Here is an 18547-nt window from a genome sequence, read left to right as displayed (position 1 = left end):
CCCCTCCGACCCCCGACAAGGACCAAATCGTCCCTTTTAACCCTTCCCCTGGCTGCAAGGCTGAGCTGAGCAGCTGGATCCCTCCTCTGAGAGCCAGAAAGCAGAAAGGGAGGGAGGTGGAAGCACAAGCGGTCACCACAAAAATGATTCATAAACTGTCGGCGAGGCCAGTCGTGGACCTTGGCCAGAGGCTTCCCCACTCTGTCAGCAAACAAAGTGTTAACTCTGGCTCCTCCGGGCTCCAACATCACTTTAAGACTGGAAATTGAATTACCAGAGGCCGACAGATGACTCAGCTACAGAACCAGGGCTTTGCTGCATCAGCGATCTCCTTTCTGCCAACTCCTCCAGACGCCAGGCAACAAATCCCCAGCACCTTCAGCTCAGCTTTGCCCAAAGGTGAATAAAACCACCTCAGAATATTCAAGGTCTCCTGCACCGAGGTTAAATTATTTGTTCTTAGTACCACTTGGGAAGGGGCCAACATTTTATTAGTTGCTATTGTTACAGAAAGAGAAAATGTTAAGGCATGCTGCTGTTAAGCTAGAACAAAACTGCAAAGTTTGATTCTATCCACGTGAAGAGTTACTGGAAACTCAGAACATTACATAAAAATAAAAAAAACAAACCCAAAAGCAATGCCAAATGACACGTACCTCAGCTGGGCTTCACCCTCTTTAGCACTACTGGGCTCCTTCCTTTCTGGTCCTCAAAGATGCACATCAGGCTTTGGAAAGCTAACATGGGATTCACCAAAAGGAGGTTGATTGTTTGGGGTTTTTTTCCCCCTTCTTCTACTTCTACACTCCAGTACATCAGTAAAGCTACTGGAAGCAGCAACAGAGAGCATGTATTTGCTACATGAACACTCCTGGAAGAAATTCAGAAGTGTTATTTTGTTGAGGAAATTCTGGCCTAGGGTCCAGCACCTGAAAATGAATAACTAACTGCCAGCTCTCCAAGGCAAAGTTCAAAACCATGAGCTTATTTATTCTCCTGTCCAAAGAGAACACACGTACCCCCTCCTCTGCCACCACCCTGGGTCCCACTGGGAGGAAAAGGAGCTCCAGAGCCAGCCAGGGTTTCCCCCCCAAACCAAACCCCACGAAACGCACGGGTGAGAAAAACTTTAGAATTTTGGGATGTTGTGGGATCCTTAACCAGCTGATGGGATGTTAAAATGGCTTAGAGCAGACACCCTAAGTTATGCAACCACCACTGTGAAACACCAAAACTGTGGTTTTTATAGGAAAAAAAAAGAGAGCAGCAACTCTGGTTTTGTCACCCGAGGAATAAACGTTTCCTATAGAGCCAGCAAGAGCAGTTCATATCCCTTCCTAACTACTGCCCTGGAGTTGAAATAAATATTGCTTTCCCTGTTGTACATGTGAGCTAGAAAAAATAACAATCATTAGAGCACAAAACAAAGAACGGGTCACTGAGGGCCAAGGATGTTTTCCCCTGACACTGGTGGGAGCTGAGGTACATTCTCCACTTCTCCATCTGCCACGTATATAATTGTAAAAAGGAAATTCAACTCGTTTCCATCTGAGCACAGAGAGATTGTTTGTTGGGATTTTTAAATGTTGTATTTAGAATTGGTTACACGTTTGAAGTGTATTCCCATAATAAATTCTGATACTCAAATTTAACCTAACACTAATAACCTGTTTTCCAGTTAATAGTTATTTTAATTTGAGTCCCAGGCTACTGGTGCTGGTATCAGCATGTTTGCTCAAGAGATCCAGAGGTTACTAATAGAGCTGGAGCTGGTGGGGAAGGAAAAAAAAAAAAAAAAACAAACCTGTCAACACTTGTCTGCTGATGAGTTACAGAGAATTGCCTCAAAATTGAAAGTAAAGAGAAAAACTGGGCAGAAACCTCACCGGTTTGAATTATCAGAGATTAGCAACCAGACCAAGAAATAACCAACCTTTAAAACCACTTCTAATGTTTTATCCTCTTTCTTGGTGGCATTCCTGTTGCAAAACACTGCAATTAGAACATTTCGTTTCCTTTTTTTTTTTTTTTAATGCAATTAAGATGTCTAATTCAACCAGTTTTATATTACAGTAGCTGTTCACATAAATAGTACAGATATGCACTGCTCTTGACAGGTACACACTTACAAAAGCAGCTCTCCTGTGTTTAGTTTGCTCTCTGTGGGGTGGGGTTTTTGTATGAAAAGCATCCTTGATTTCTAAGCATGGTACAATTTTAATTCTTAATGCGTTAGTACAACAGTGCATTGGAAAAGTAATGAGCTTCTACAAAAAAGCTTTACAATTTTAAAACAGATTTTTTTCTTTTTTTTTCTTTTTTTTTTTTTTATTTAAACAAGCATAGGCAATTCTTATATTTCCACAACAAGATAAATATCCCAATTAAGCTAACAGCTCATCCTACAGCGTGCCATAGTGATGGGGAAAGGGCTAACGTTAGTGTTATTTACACAGACACGTCCAATATTAAACCCAGGACAAAAATCAAAAGAATATTCAAGTGTGCAATTAAGTTCATATTATTGGGGTTTTTTTTTTTTTCAGAGAGTTGGATTTCTTGGAAAAATTCCTCTGTGACTCACGTACGTTTAGCTGGGATGACTTCTCTGAGAACTCCTCCTGAGCACAACCTTGAGGACAAAATGATTGCTGGACTGGGATGGCAGGGGGCTGGGTGGGGGGAAAAGAACTTAATACTCTTCATGAAGAAAAAAAAAAAAAAAAAAAAAAAAAGAAAGTAGGATTATAAAGTGGGCAGATGGCTTTGGACAAGTGAAATTTAACACCCGAACTGCCTAGATCTTGAGCACCCTAATTAACTTTCCAATTTTCAAAGCTTGAAAACGCATCGGCGGGGGAAGATTCACTCCGAGTCCTTACTGTACACTGAGGCACCACTCAAAAGGTGGCCATAAAGGAAGTGACTTCTTTGCCCATCACTATCACACCAGCTGCTTGGCCATCAATCCAGATCTCACTCAGACAACGCTCTCTCTGTTACCAGAAGCTAAGACTGCTCGGCGGCAAATGGGACAGGTGGAGTTTTCTGACAACCAGCGGTCGATGCAGTGGACGTGGTACTCGTGTGAACAAGGCAGTTTCCGGAGCTTGTTGCCTTCCGTGTACTCCGTGATGCAGACACTACAGGTTTTCAGAGCGTCGCTCTCACCAAAATTCCTCATGGCTAGGTTGTCAATCTGTTCTTTGGTGAGTCCTCTGGGTTGGTCGTCGTCATCTTCGTTGAGGAGGAAAAACTGTGCTAGGCTGAGGAAGGGGAGAGAGCCGCTCTCTTCGAAGGTGACCGATCCCCTGGCGTTCCGCCCTTCCCGTCTGGTGCCAGATGTCGACCCCCCTTCGTTGCCCCCTTCGTACACCTCCCCTGAGCTAACATCTGTGCTTTCACTGCTGGAAGTACCACCGGCCCCGTTCTGAGCCTCCGAAGTCTCCACGTTCTGGCTGGGAGCCGGGCCGCTAGGATCAGCATCACTATCACTGTACATGAAGTAACTCAGCTCTCCGAAGCCCGTCATGATCTGCCTCAGCATGGTCTGAATTGCCACCGAGGTGGTCTCGCTCAAGCCCGTGTTTAAGATCCTCCGGATGGGAATCCTGATGGTGCTGACGTAAGTTCTCACCCCGGCCCGTTCCGAACGGGAAAACGTGCGCCGGAACCCTCCCCGCTCGCTCTCGTAGGTGACGGTGTTGTTGGGGGTCTGGGACCTGGAGCGAGTTCTGTTGGCGATGCTGTCCCTTTGCCGGTACTCTCCTGGACGAACTCTTCTCACCTGGAGATCCAGGACTATGGTTGGAGGCCTCTGCCCGGGCGCCGCGGGCTCGTTGGGGCCGTTGGTTTCCGAAGGCCCCGGCGCCTGAGGGGGAGGCCTCGCTTCGGGGCCGGGAAACACGACGGGGTTGTCGCCCGGCACCTCGGTCCCCGCTGTGTGCTGCTGCCTCAGGGTGAGGTGCTGCCTGGTTCTGGAGCTCCCCTCAGCTTCGGTGGCCGAGGAGTGCTCGGGTGTTTGAGATGATGGGGTGTGGTGAGACCTGCGAGGTGGCTCGCTCACTGGATTAATAGGTGACCTACTTCTGTCAGTCCTAGCCCGCGTCCTCCGCTGTTCCGGACTCCTACTTCTTGCTCTCCTCTGCCCTCTAGGAGGTGAAGCCTCCTCGGTTGTCAGCTCCTCCGAAGTGCTCCTCTCTGCTCCAGCCTGCCTGACGGACGGCGGCGATTCAGACCTTGGAATTTCAGAGTCACTTTGGCTGTTTTCCAAATCCTCCCCGCTGGAAGGCTCCGCAGATGGCTCGTTCTCGGTTTCTGGATTCGTGTTCCCGTTGTTCCGGTTGACGTTGATTTCCAAACTGAACCTGAAGTCACCACTGTTTGGGTTAGTCCTGCTCACTGCTCTCCAGGACTGGTTTCCTCGTTGCCCGCTCCGGGTGGTGTTCCCAGTCTGTCGGACTGAATTCAGCCAGTCAATGATGGAGTCTCCATTTGAAACATCTTCTGCTGACTCTGCACCTGCAGAAAAGAAAGGGAACTACCAAAATTAGAGCGCTGAGCTAACCTGAGAGGGAGCTTTTTCCAAGAAAATCATCGCTGGCTTTTAATAAGTGACCGTTTGGAAGTGGTTAATCCTCCCCAAGTTGTGTTTCACGTGGAGCATCTCGGGTTCTTATCGACCAAAGCTCTTTGAAGGGAGCAGGAGTGGACATTTTTCTGATGGGTACAGATAGGCTGCAGCCATCCCACAGCAAACAAGTCATCAAACTCACACTGATTACTTATCACCAGTAAATGTGAGGTCACATTTCAGCTGTCATTACACGTCAATATTCTGTGTTTTCCTTTCCAAACAATTAAGTGATCTATTGACTGCTAAATAAAGAGCTAAGTTTGGCCTCAGCCTCCCCCTGAAGGATGGCTTGGCAGCAAATCTCTTTTGCTTAAAGAATGAACCCCAGTGGCAAAGCTCCAAGTGTGCTCCACCAATCTGTGAAATAGAGCATCTTTGGAAGGGTATAAAATAAATAATGATTTATTATTATTTGAATAATAATAATATTGTGAATTTAAAATATATAATTGAATATATTCAATATATATTTTGAATATGAATAAAAAACCAGAGGGACTGCCCAAAAACACCCCAGAAGGGAGCAGAGCAGAAGGCAATATTAAAAAAAAAAATAAAGGGGGGGTAGAAACCTAAATGAAACTTCATCTTGATTCAATTAACAGATGCATGAGGAGTGAAATCTGTCCCAAACTGATCTCTGCAGCAGAGAGCAGACAATGTTCCCTTAGTTTTGAAACAAAGCTCACCTTGCACCTGCCTAGGCTTAACTTGTCCCACTCCTGCACTCAAGTTAAGGTCCATATGGGGTGCTAAAGTTAAGAGTGTTCACAAATACTGTATATACCTCTATTCTCATCACTGTTTTGCTGTGGTGGACCTTCTTTAACTTGGTGTAGCCTTCTCAGCAACTCTTCTTCAGTAATTTCACCTTAGAAAATAAGCAAAATTTTCCACAAATATTTCCAAGTCATATGGATGGCAAGCATTATCAAAAGCTTCTAAAGAAGGGACAAGCCACTGCTTGTCTTATTTTGGGTTTTTTTCTAATTAAATCCTGCCATAATGAGACTGTCAAACAGGTTGCTAGGGGGAACCTCAGACACTTCAGGGCCATTGTCCCAAATAAATTTTTGCTGAAGCTGAAAGATTCAACAGTTCCAACCTACTGAAGGCAGAAGTACCTTCTGGTTCTGTGACCTCTACAACTCAACAGCAATTTTCATCATCCTATACCAATTAAATGGCTGCCCAGGGTAAAACAGGCAAGATAACACCTTCACAAGCATGATTATTAAGCTTCAATTAGTTGAAGTCATGTTTTCAATGAAAAACTGTTTTGAATGAGGCATCATCCTACAAAGAGTCAATTTAAAGTAATAAGTCCATTGAAAACTGACATTAAAATGCCCATGCAGAAGCTGGCAGCAGACTGCTTAACCTAGTTACCAACTCTTAACCTCACCAGCACAGAAGTTTAACATAGGTGCTTAAGGGAGATTACTTTTCAATCCAAAATGTCTAAGGGTCCATAACTGGGTCAAGTCAGGAACTGGCTGTTCCTGCCAAATGGTGTAAACACTGGATTTTTGTATCTGATTAATCCATATTACCCTAACTACCTCTCCACTAGACAGAGGACTGGCTCAAATTTGTCTATGCAGAAATTAACAAGGAGCTGCTTCCTACCAGGAAAAACAACTGCAGCACACAAGCCAACTGGCTGAAACAGTTTGAACTGAACAGAAAACGATACAGATCATCTACAAACTGTTCTAGTAGGACTTACATACACAAGGATTACCTACCTGGTGTTCCTAACAAATTGTTATCTCTCATAAGCCTGTAGTCCTCTTCACTCAGGTTGTTTACAAACTGGTAGAAAGCTTCTTCTCGATCCAACCGATCCAGCTGGCTCTGACGTTGTGCTTCTGATTGATCAACATTGCCTTTGTCACTAGAATCTGAGCTTTCCATCTTGGTGAGTGGAAGAGTACCTAAAGAGGAGAAAACAAACCCTTCATCCAGTGTAGTGAAGCATGGCATGGAATCCAGGCAGGTTCCCCCTCTGCCAAGTTCTTTGCTGTCACCCTTCAGTCTGGGGAGTTGTTTGCTCGTGAGGCTTCACTTAGGATGAGGTGGGTACCTACAGGGAGCAAAACTGAGATCATCCTCACAGCATGCAAGTACCCACAAAACCTATGCCCAGCATTACCAAACATGCCATAAAGCAGCAAGGATGGAAAGCTTTTTAGCCTGAAATAGCCCTAATTCTGCATCTGCCTCACACAGCACAACAGGAGGTACGAGCCGCCCCGGTCACGCCGACTCTGACAAGAAAAATCCTCTTCACCAGCTCAGGAACCCTAACAGGATGGAAAGGGTATGGAAAAATCCAAGTATAGGAGATGGAAGACTGTATGGAACACTGTGTGCAAAAACACCAATGAAAAACAACAACAAAAAAGGAAAAGGGTTTGTAAAATCAAGAGGAGAATTTGCTTGCAAGCGTCAGCACTTACTGACTACACGGTGTTGACTTGAACATCCAGGACAAAACTCCACAGTGAGTACAATACCAGCTGTAACTTCTGCTCCCAAGAATTATCTTCTGTATTGTCTAGTTTTTAATATATTCTCATTGCTTTTTAGTTAAATGAGATAACAATGTTTCTCCCTCCAAAAAAAAATAATCATCACTGAATGCCATATCTCTACTTGATAAAACAAAAGGCATGCAAATACAGGAGACATTCTGGCACTAGTTGTGCCATGCAAATCTACCAAATGAAGTCAAAATAACTCGTTTTCTTAATCACCATGCCTTGCTCCTCACAACATCAAGAATTTTCCTGTACAACTGGTAGAATCTAGTTGCTCAGAGAGGTGATTAGCAACCTAATCCTCAGCATGCTAAAAAGCTCTGCAATAACATCCCCCCCATCAGAAAACATTCCTTTCATTTAAACCATACTTCATGTGACATGAAAATACTGGAAGAATAAAAGCTTTTCTGCTGCTCACTGGAAAATCTCCAAGACTTCGACATCTGCCTAGTGCAAAAAGCATCTTTTTTTGGGTTGTCAGCACAGCTGTCAAGTCAAGGCTGCCCACAGCTTCCAGCAGTGCCTCTCCAGAGCAGAGCAGCACTGCAGCATCTGCAAGGGCAGATATTTCAGCTGCTCCTGTGGAAATGTGGAAACTGCAGTGGGCTGACAACCTCAGAGTGGAAGAGCAGAAAATTCCACAGGACTGGAGATCCCGTTATTGCAGACCCACAGAGGATAAAACAGCTCCCCCAACCCTCTTTGTCTTCAATTCTGACACAGCTGAACTTGGGTTTTGCTCAGACTGAGGCACAACTGATTTGTTGCCACTGGGTGGCAAGGCTACCAAGTTACCTGTCAGTTTCTACCATTTTACCAAAGAAATGAGGCTCACTACCCACCTTTTTTATCAGCAGGAATCACTGGTGGGGCCAGTGTTTCACAGAGGAGCCCAGCAGCTTGCTCTGCACTGCTAAATCTCTGGGGCACCTCAAAGGCTGTGTCTGAAGCCTGGCAGGTGACATTATTGTCCTACCCAGGGATAAATGGAGCCATTCAGGGTGGGAGTTGTGCAATGTTTTCAGCAGCTACGTGCAACGGGGACTGGGCTCAGTTATGAAATCTGTCTGCCCTTCAAAAGCTCAGCCACGTAGTTCTAATGAAAACATCATTTGCTTGGAACTCAAAACTATTTATTTTTCAAGGTTTCTCCAGCAGAACGTTGACTCCAAGGAACTGCAGTTCAAGGTATATTTAGTCTAGAAGAGGTACAAGAGATACCAAGAGAAATGTTTTTCAAAGAAACACTTGCACGGAGCCTCAAGTAGAAGAAGAAATTTGCCTCCCAAATAAAACCTTGGAAGATGCATATTCTCTGGGGATAGGTCTCGCAACTCTGACATCCCACAAGGAAACAAAGTTGCCAACAGAATTAAGAAAATAAGGGAATGAAATAAGATGCTAAGGGATGGCAGCAGCATAAAGGTTTGTAAAATCTCTTCCCCTGGGTATTTCCTGCCTGTACCACAGAGAAAATGTCCTCTTTACATATTTGTAAGCATTAAGCTAATTCTACAACAGCTTTTAAAAAAAGAGAACCCCACCATGGATACAAAGCAGGGTATTTCTTTACTGCCTATGCTTTGAAATTTTCCTTTTAACTGCATATTCCAGTGCTTACAGGCACCTTACTGTAGGATGCCTATTTTGAGTAAAAAAACCATTTGCCCCTTCCACTTCAGAAGATGAAGGGGAACCACTCCAGGGACAAAGTCAAAATAAAGTGAAGTTGGGGGAAAAAAATTAATCTCTTCTTGACCACCAGGCTGATGCACACTTCATTAGGGGATCCTTTAGAAATGCTCAGAATAAAACAAAGCTTAAATCATGTCCAGGTTTGCTCTGCTCTTCTCCTTTATCTCCTGCTTTCCCTCCTAAACCATAAAATCAGCTATTGTTCAAGGCTGAAAAAAAAGCTGTTGTTGAGGAAAAGCTTCAGTGGTGGGATCTTGAATGAAGAATTTAATTGATGTCAGGGCTGTTTCTACAGGTACCAAACTCACTGTGCTTTCCTGCTGCAAACAACTGTAACAGGTTACACCAGCCCCTCTGTACCTCAGCTTGGAAATGTTTTGGATCTATAGGGGATGTTTACACTGATGGGAATAGGTAAAAACCACACAAATTCACACCAAGATATTCCCCCTTCCTTATTCCTGACAGCAAATGGGACAATACTGCTCTGGGATTGCACAAAGTAAATAAATAAAATAGGGATTTCTATCCCAGGGTAGAAATCTACCCTTTTATCACTTTGTCTCTTCACTGTCCACACTGCCCCTTTTAAACTGACAACCAAAGCACCACCATCTGAGTACCTAATAAGCAGGCACACTTCAACTCTGCTCCTCTTCCTTCCAGGGGTGCAGTTCAGCTCAAAGTAAGACTTGGTTCTTGTCCAAGCTAAAAGAGGCAGAATTTCCTTCTTTAGTGCCCTCCCTTGTGAGCACGGAGTTGACAGAAGGTGGGGAAGGGCACATCTATGAGCAGGAAGTTGAGATTTGTTGATGATTGACAACTTGAACTGAGATGCCCAGCAATAAAAATCTCCTCATGGGAAAAACACAGAGGGAGAGAATCACCTAAAGGCTGCACAAAATGGAATCGTAGTTAGAATAAATTCTTTTCTTCTTAAAAATGAAGAAATAAATAAAAAACCAAAGGACATTTTTCAGCAGCTGAACATCCAGACACATTAACCACAGTGAATCCTTAATTGGTGTTCCCATCCTTCCACAAGTCAGCAAAGTGTCTTCCCTGCAGTTATGCTCCAGCAGCCTGGGAGGTTTCAGAGCACAGATGATTAGCTGCCTCTCCACTTCTCAAGACTGCAGAAGCAAAACCAGTAAGCCCACAAAAGGTACAGCTTGTTACACTCTTATTGACAAGGAAGTACTAGAATGCTCTTTGGGACAGGAGCAGTTTCAGAGTACTACATATTCCTTCAGCAGTGCAAAGTTACCATTCTTACAGCACTGACATAGTTCACATTTTCCCTTATGCCAGGTCGTGTGTAAACTGAGTTTGTCAGGAATTTACTGCTCCTTAAAAGCAATCCAGGGAGGCAGCATTTTATCAAGCATTGATAAAATACTTGTGCTGTCCATTTATTTTCAACAACAATAACCCTGTGTGTCTCCACCCTGCTTAGCAGGCTGCAGAATTCTTCCCAGAAAAAGTATTCCTGGAGTGTAAGGCACAGTGATCCATCACTGACTCTTTCTCCTTCAAAAAGGTGCAGTATTGACATCAATTCTCTTTATTGAGTTACCAAGCCCCTACTTGAGCCTGCATTCCTATCTTTTAAATTAAAAAAAGACCAAACTAAACAATGAAACATAAAACAATTGAGCTCTCATGAAACTAAATTGGTTAAAACTTCAAATATCTGACGTCAGTTGTGAAGGGTTAAAAAAAAAAAATAAGCACTACCTCAAAAGCTATAATCTTCAGTAGTTTTCTGGTCTCAAATTTTAAGAGGAGAAAGGCACTGAATTGGTTAAACTGCAGAACTAACCCAGGTGCTGAGAAGATATCCCCATCTAGGTGGTACTGGTATTGCAACATTGCATGAGAATCTGCAGTGCCCTGGATGTTAGGAACATTTCCTCAACTACCTCACGTCCCAGCAACATAATTAATACCTGTGCACAAACAAAAAAGATGATGGCAATATGAATAAGTGCTCCAGAGATGTGCTCAGCAGAAGGCTAATTTCTCATTTATGATTCATAACCTCATCTTAATTAGGTACTTCAACCAGTAGAGCACCTTGCTTATTTCCAGTCTGCAGAAATTATCAAACCTTTGACTAAAAGAAGTGAGTCAGTAGTGGAAGGCAGAAATCCTTATTTTCTGGTTGGGGCTGTTAGAGATTAATGACTTTTTTCCTCCTCTGCTTTCACTGACTGTACCTCAAAGACATTTTAGCTCTGGAGCAGGAGAAGTACAACACAGCTGCCTGTTCAAAGCTCTGGGGGTGAACTCTGACTCCAGCAGCTCTACCAAACCATCCCTTTGGCAGGCCCAGCCCCAGCCAGCAGTCTCTCCAATTCCCCTTCTCAAATGACACAGAACAGCAGCCAGAACAGGCAGTTCCCTCACCCCGGCCTTCTTCAAGCACAAACAGAACCAATTCCACACACAGGATTCATCTGACCCACCCTGCCTTCCAAGTACTAAATCTTCCTAGAAGAATTAAAAACTTGGAAGCCAATTTACCCACCCTCAGAACCAGCAGAAAGTTAAGACACAGCAGAATTTTCAGCTTAGTATTTGGTGGCTCAGGTCTGTGAGCTCAGCAGCAGATGCAAAGCCTGTCAGTGAATCCTGTCATTAAAAGCTGCCACGAGACACTGAAATGAAACAGTTATTTGCATCACTCACAGGGCTTCATTATGTTAAGTTTGTGGGTTTGTTGTGCTTTTTTTTTTTTTTTTTCCTCTTTTTGTGCAGGTGCACAAGTTCCTTTTGTGACCACACCAGGGCTGTGATAGCACAGGTACAACTCAACAGCACCTTAGAAATGGTAAAAAGTAATAAATGTTCTCAAAGCAGCAATTCTGAATTTTGGATCCACTCTTTTCTTTCCCCCCTGCTACCCCTGCATTCTGTTGGCACTGATGAACAATCCATTTCTTGCTTTTACTGTGTTTCTACTGAATTTACCAGATTTTCAACTTTCAAGAACTCCCTCTGTATATAAAAAAAAAAAAAATCATAGAACTTGTACTGCATTTGGTAAGCTGGAAGAAAATTTTGTCTTCTATGAAGTGGAAACTGTTTTAGAATTTAAATCCCAACAGAACATGGGGTGTTAAACATCCAGACAGCCATTTCACTGCCCCAGTGTGTGGCAAAGCCAAGGCCCTACAAGAAGATGTCATTCTGAAATCACATTTTAAACAAGAGAGAGCAGGTGGATATTTTTGCAGAAAATTCCACTGAATGAGTTAAAAAAAACAGGAAACCATTTCAACAGAATCACTGTTGAGAAGAGAAACCCTCTCAGATCCTGAAAAGTGAAGAAACCAGGGTAGAGAATCCCAGCAGCCCTGCACAACCTTCCTGTGGCAATTCCAAACTCAAAGAGCTGGAGTTAAAACCAGAAATCATTATAATTTTCCAATGTTACCTTTTGTACAAAGATGGAACCTGGTGATTCCAGAATGCTGAGAGCATGTGGAAGATGGAGCTCTGAAAATAAAATACAGGAAGAGCTGCCAAACCCCAGAGTTTCACATTTTTATCCTTTGCACTCACTAAAACATTTTTCACATAGTGTTGAAAAGGAAATTAAGATAATATTGCCTTCTGCTCCCAAATTCAGACAATATCAGAGAATAAAAAGCTCAATGTATACAAGATGTAACAGATTTCCAGCACTGGAGACTCATGAAATTGTCTTTTTTCCCCCCAAAAAATGAGCTTGCCTCTAGGTCAGCAAGCAGAAAGGCTAAAGCTCAAAGGAAGAAGGAATTCTGCATGGAAGTAACCAGTGAAAAACAGCAGGATAAACAGGACTGACATCCAAGGAAGCTGTAGCCACAAAACTCCATGCTGACTCTCCTGTAGTGTTTTTGATTTCTGAAGAGACAGGACTTGTGGTTAGTGAGAGCACTAAGCCAGTCAGAACTCACTGAATTTCAATTAAAAAAAAAAAAAGAAAAACTATCTTTAAATTTACCACTGCATCTCACTCTCTCCACAGAACTGCTGCTGAGGCAAGAAAAAGCCACAAGCCACAGAGGAAATCTGGGGATTTCTGTGGGTGATGTCCAAGGCCTGACAAATGCACAAGTAGAAAATAAAAGGGAGTAAAATGTGACTTGAAGTAGCTCTCTAGGACTAAAATTCCATTTCTGATGATACACTCAAGCATTTTAACAAGGCTGAGCACAAATCCACTTAAACTGAGTGTCCCAAGCAAAAGGTTTCTAACTTTTTAATTAAGAGAACACATGTGATGACTTTTCCTTCATGTTCAACTCTCATTAGATGGTTGTAAGAGCCCAGACCACCCTGCAGACCTCCCTGAGTAAAAAGCTGAGCTTCAACAGCAAGAATTTTTCACAAGGACCTTGTTAATATTCACCTGGACAGTTGGACAGAGACACAAGTTTGGGAATTTCTGATTATCTGCAGCCAGGAACTTGTGCAAAAGCAAAACCAAGAACCTGTGAAGCTTCTGGTGATCTCTGCTCCCCACACAAGGGTTCTGACTCTACACTGCTGAGAAATAATATTTTTGAGAGGCACAAGACTCAGTTAAATATCTTGAGGACAGAGATATTCATCTGTGGTTTTATCCCTTCAAGCTTAAATCTTGCAGACTCAAAGAGCTGATCAGGACTAAGTCACAGAAACTTGGATAAAATGCCAAATAATCTTGGATTCAAATACTTGAATGCATGGAAACCCAGCTACCTACAAAAAAAAGTAATAATTAGAATAGCCTAGTAATTTGTTAAGCTGTGTAAACTGGATTTAAATGTAATTTTAAGGCTCAAGTGCATGAAAAGAAAGTAAATAAAAGAAGTACAACCCCTCCACTGCAACCAGAAGCATCCTACCAAGATCAAGGGGTTTATTCTGATCCACTCCCATGGGGAAGAGGAAGAGAGGAGGAAGTTGGGGAGGTGGATTAACACCAGGCATTTAAAAACTTTTCCATTTAGGGATCACCTTGTTCACTCCCCTCCAAACAGCAGTACAAAAGAAGCCTTCATTTTGTACTGTGTGCTGTGTGCTCCCCTGTCAGGAGCAGGCAAGACATAATTCCCAACTATATTTAATTCCAAAACACTAAAACCTGCAGAAGAAACACAGGCAGTTGAGGTGCTGGTTGCCCACTACAACAAAAAATATCTTATTCTCAATTAAGATAATTAACTGCCCAAGAAGCACCCAGCTGTTTAATTTTTTTTTAAAAAAGGAGACTTGACTGCAATTAATATTCAGGGACAAATTGCTTCTTTAGCACTTTGACACTGATTTGTAACTTGAAATTAACCAGCACTGCCAACAGGGACAGGGAAAATAAAAATCAGATGTGTGACAGCAGTAGGAGGTAAAATTGAGTTGAAATTCTTGTTTACAAGCCTGCAGTTCTTGCTTTCAAGTCTACAAGACTCCACATTTCTGAAAAAACGGGGAATGAACAGAAGGATTACTAAAAAAAAAAAAAAAAGTCTGTATTTTTGCTAAGAATTTTACAACAGACTAAAATGAGGACACATAACAAACCCTAATAACTTCCTTATATTTTCCCTACTATACAGCAACTGCTGCTGCTCCTCTATTAAAGCCCCTGACTGAAAATCCATCCAGCTGGACTTGCCAATGTTTTTGAAAGCCAGCAAACAGGAACCTGAAATGTCAACAAACGACATTAAAGAGAGAAGGAAGAACCTGCACAGGAAGCTAAGGTGACAGAGCAGAGATGACGTGGTTAACTGGAGAGAAACTAACAGGCTAGGAAGAGCAAACAGCACAGGTTTTAACAGGCCACGGGCTGACCAAGACTCTTACAACAGATCCAGCCAGAGTTCCTCTTGCCTGTCTCCCACCACAGGGCTTCCTCTCTCAACTCAGGGCAAGAACAAACTCAAAACACGGTCCCGAAGAGCTGCGATTCCTGAAGCACGCACTGAACAGGCCCAGGAGAGCGGCTGGGATTCCCCCCACCCCGCTCCACACTCCACCTCTCCAAAAAAGGCCCTGCTTTAAATTCCTCCTCCGGCCAAACCGCATACCCGGAGGGTGAGAGGCCCGGGAGCCCTCCCCGAAGGGGAAGCGCAACCCCTCCTCCAGCTCCAAATGGAGGAACGGGCTCGCCCCGCTCCGGCGAGAGGCCCCGGGAGAAAGGGGAAGAATCCCCAGAGCTCGGCCCATCCCGGGGGAGACGGGGATCCCGGGAAGGCCCCGGGCAGAGCGGCGCGGAGGCCGCCATCGCCGCCCCCGGCTCCATCACGGCAGCCCCGCTCCGCCTCTGCCCGGCGGCGGTTTCGGCCTCCTCAGCCCCAACCGAACCAGGAACCGGGACCTGCCTTGTCCGGGACCCCGCAGACCGCACGGCGGGGGTTTAGAGCAGGAGCAGGGGAGGCCCCGCGGCTCCCGGCTGCGGGATGAGGGGGATGAGGGGGACGAGGAGGCCGCAGGAGCCGCCGCCTCCCCTGGGCCTGGGCCTCTCCCTTCTCCGGGCCATTTTGAGGAGTCGGCCCCGCAGCCTCGATACTCACCGCCCGCCGCCGCCCTGCCCCAGCTCTCGCTCCGCTGCTCTCCCAGCTCCTCAGCGGGCTCGGTCCCGGTTCTTTTCCCCGCTCCGTCCCGTCCTCCCAGAGCCGCAGCACCGCCCGCCCGCCCTCCCCTCTCAGGCCGCCATTTTCTGCTCCATTGTTACCAGGGAACGGGGGGACCGGAAGCGGCCGCCGCGAAGCGGAAGCGAAGCCGAGTGAGGGAGCGAGCGCGCGCGCGCCTCTCCGCGCCCCTCCGCGCAGGCGCAGGAACCGCCCCCTCCTCCTCCCCCTCCCAACCCGGGAGCCGCGAACCAACGAGTCCGGAGGACCGCGGGGAAAGAGCGGCCCCGGCCCTCAGCGCTGGGGGGAGGCGCCGCCATTTTGAAGAGGGGCAGAAGCGCGGGGCTGTCATGGTGGCGGAGGGGAGGGGGGGATTTGTCCCGGGTCCCTCACGTCCCCCCGGCTTCTTGCAGCCTCCTAGTACCCCCACGGAGGGTCCTGGGGCTCGGCTGTGCCCTCCTGGGGCGAAACGGCGGGAGGGGCCTTGTCCCCGCGGCAGCCAGGGCGGGGGCCATTTCGCGTCACCTCAGGGCGGGCGCTCGGCAGAGGTGCGGGCCCCGGGGGCTGAGAGCGGCAAAGGGTTCCCAAGGGAATTATCAGTGGAGGAGTGGTGTCTGTCAGCGCCGATATGCACTTTTTCTCCCTTTCCCCTCCTCCAGGCGGGTTTTCACTGCTGCTGACCCGGTGTAGGCATAGTGAAGACAAGTGCCACACAGTGTAACAACAAAGATCATTCGCCTTTTCCATTGTAAGCTTTAATTCACTGAGCACCAGGCTTCCCCTGTTCCATCAGTTCTGTTCTGGGGGTAAATTTTTCTGCAGTCCTTCCCACGGGTGTGACCCCCCCAGGGTCTGCCCATTTCCCCCGTGGCATTCGGGCAGAGAAGTGAAGTCAGGCTAAGACAGAGAGGGAAGAAATCTGTGGAAAATAATAAGAAATAGTAAGGAGAGAACCAGGGAAAAAAAAAACAAAAAAGCTCTCAGTTTTGAACCCAAGGGAGCTTGTGTGGTGCTGAGTACCAGTGCTTGTGTGAGGAGAGGGAAAGGTTCACACTCTGCTTGGCTCCTGTAGAGAACTGAAAAGATTCCCTCAGAGTCTGGAAAGATCCCACCACAGTGCCTGAACACTCTCTTGAGAAGGACTTGAAGGAAAAGTAAACCAGAGGTGACTTCCAAGGAAGTTACAGAGAAAAAAAAAAAAAAAAAAAAAAAAAGCAAATTTCTGACAATCTGTGTAGTTTCAAGAAGCTCCCGAGACACTTTTGTTTCTCCTTTTTGGCATTTTATTATATAAGTAGGGAGGTGCTGTCAAGTTTAGGGGTGGATTTAAAGTTTGTTGAATGGGTAGGAAGATAGAATCCCAGCTTTTAATGGGAATGAGCCAAACGGGAAAAAATGGGGGGTTTAAGGGTAAATTTAACATCACAAAACCCTTTTGGCCTTCTAATGAACCAAAATATTTGTTGTTTGGGGGAAATTGTTCCTCACCCACAGCAAGGCTTTTGATGTGGGCAGTGCTTGGCAGATGCCAGTGGTTGGAGAAACTTTTGGGGAGAAAACCCCTCTGTGTGTGTTGGTGCCTTTGTAGCAGGTAAAGACAATTGTTAAAAATGACTGAGCCTCACTGTTAATGGTTTAATTTAATTAATAAGATTGAAATTGCAGTGAGCAAAAAAAACAGCACTGGGTGCACGGGGAGCCTCTGCTCCACTCACACGCTTCTAAAACTCCAGAATTCCCTTAAATTGATTATAATTCTATGAATATTAAAAAGGGGTGGGTTTACATATATATTCATAGGGATTACATCATGTTATTACAATATTCATGATAGGTGGAGTCTGGGCAGAGTCCTCTCTTGGGGAGATATCGGGGGGTTGTTAGGGGGTCTTTGGATGAAGTAAGGAGTCTTCCTCAAACTTGAACCCTTTACCTTTCTTGTTCTCACCGACTTCATCCTGGGCTGGCTCAGGAACAGCGTGGCCAGCAGGTCCAGGGAAGGGATTCTGCCCCTGTGCTCAGCCCTGGGGAGGCCACAGCTTGAGTCCTGTGTCCAGTTCTGGGCCCCTCAGCTCAGGAAGGAGATTGAGGTGCTGGAGCAGGTCCAGAGAAGAGCAAGGAGGCTGGGAAGGGATCCAGCACAAGTCCTGTGAGGAAGGGCTGAGGGAGCTGGGGGTGTTGAGGCTGGAGAAGAGGAGGCTCAGGGGAGACCTCATCACTCTCTACAACTCCCTGAAAGGAGGTTGGAGCCAGGGGGGGGTTGGGCTGATATCAGTGGGACAAGAGGGCACGGACTAAAGAATTTTTTCCTAATATCCAACCTAAACCTCCCCTGGCAGAGCTTCAGCTCTGCCAGGGGAGGTTTAGGTTGGATATTAGGAAAGGATTTCTTTCTGGAGAGGGTGCTCAGCCATTGGAATGGGCTGCCCAGGGAAGGGGTGGATTCTCCAGCCCTGGAGATATTTCAAAAGAGCCTGGATGTGGCACTCAGTGCCATGGGCTGGGAACCACGGGGGGAGTGGAGCAAGGGTTGGACTTGATGAGCTCTGAGGTCCCTTCCAACCCAGCCAGTTCTAGGATTCTATGATTCATTATCTTGTTACAGAGCAAAATGAGACCTTAGCCATAATTTTCCCCTTATCTGCTGGTTGTGGCATTTTTCTGTTGTCTCTGTGCAGATGTTTGCATTCTTTTGGTGCCTCCTTAGCCTTGGCAGTGCCTTGTTTTAAGAACAAGACCCACACTTCAGTTATCATCCAGACAGAAGTTAGTCTCCTCAAGGCCTTGTGTTGCTTACACTGTTTTTGTGGAAATTTACAGGGTCTCAATTGCTTTGTTTAGCCCCATTATTCTCTTTCTTCTTAGTTTAATTCTGAATTTCCTAGTTAGGAATACAAATCCATGAACATCATATACTCACACAATTAATTCCTCAGTTAAAGGTGGACACTTCCCAGGGCAAATGATGGGCACACAATTGATCACTTTATGCTGACAACTGATAAGGCAGCCCCAGAGTGTATTGGCAATTAGTAAATTAAATAAAGCAGCCCTGAAAGACCTGAGGA

At 45.5% G+C, this 18547-nt stretch overlaps 1 protein-coding gene and 1 long non-coding RNA gene across 11 annotated transcripts in view; one reads left to right on the top strand and one right to left on the bottom strand.

Annotated features, from left to right (window-relative positions):
* Positions 1–473: 473 nt before the first annotated feature.
* Positions 474–15618, bottom strand: RLIM (ring finger protein, LIM domain interacting). 3 transcript variants are annotated; one of them, XM_071757649.1, is made up of 4 exons: positions 15423–15618; positions 6385–6573; positions 5424–5507; positions 474–4521 (listed from the first exon to the last, which is right to left on the bottom strand). In XM_071757649.1, the coding sequence occupies exons 2-4, from the start codon at positions 6551–6553 to the stop codon at positions 2981–2983; spliced, it is 1794 nt and encodes a 597-aa protein (XP_071613750.1). In that variant the 5' UTR covers positions 6554–6573; positions 15423–15618; the 3' UTR covers positions 474–2980. The 3 variants fall into 3 exon arrangements, with proteins under 3 accessions (XP_071613750.1, XP_071613751.1, XP_071613752.1); XM_071757650.1 differs by lacking the exon at positions 15423–15618 and adding an exon at positions 14713–14852; XM_071757651.1 differs by lacking the exon at positions 5424–5507 and having other exon boundaries at positions 15423–15577.
* A 348-nt stretch (positions 15619–15966) lies between these two features.
* The window catches only part of LOC139802471 (uncharacterized), a 31043-nt gene continuing 28462 nt past the window's right edge, over positions 15967–18547 (top strand). For 2 of the 8 annotated variants that reach the window (XR_011728642.1, XR_011728639.1), the window contains exon 1: positions 15970–16138. This is a non-coding gene — a long non-coding RNA (uncharacterized lncRNA). Of the gene's footprint in view, positions 16139–18547 lie in introns of all 8 variants that reach the window. The other 6 variants (XR_011728640.1, XR_011728637.1, XR_011728645.1 and 3 more) reach the window with 5 other exon arrangements.

The sequence above is a fragment of the Heliangelus exortis genome, chromosome 14, assembly GCF_036169615.1.
Source record: "Heliangelus exortis chromosome 14, bHelExo1.hap1, whole genome shotgun sequence".
Taxonomy (NCBI): Eukaryota; Metazoa; Chordata; class Aves; order Apodiformes; family Trochilidae; genus Heliangelus; species Heliangelus exortis.
This window is presented reverse-complemented; position numbering and strand designations above follow the sequence as displayed.

What these genes read in the sequence shown, in the direction of transcription:
- RLIM (XM_071757649.1), bottom strand. Translation starts at nt 6,553, where the DNA reads ATGGAAAGCTCAGATTCTAGTGACAAAGGCAATGTTGATCAATCAGAA. An exon ending in CAATTTGTTAGGAACACCAG is followed by an intron (nt 5,508 to 6,384) that starts GTAGGTAATCCT and finishes TTATTTTCTAAG; the next exon opens with GTGAAATTACTGAAGAAGAG. An exon ending in AAACAGTGATGAGAATAGAG is followed by an intron (nt 4,522 to 5,423) that starts GTATATACAGTA and finishes TCTTTTCTGCAG; the next exon opens with GTGCAGAGTCAGCAGAAGAT.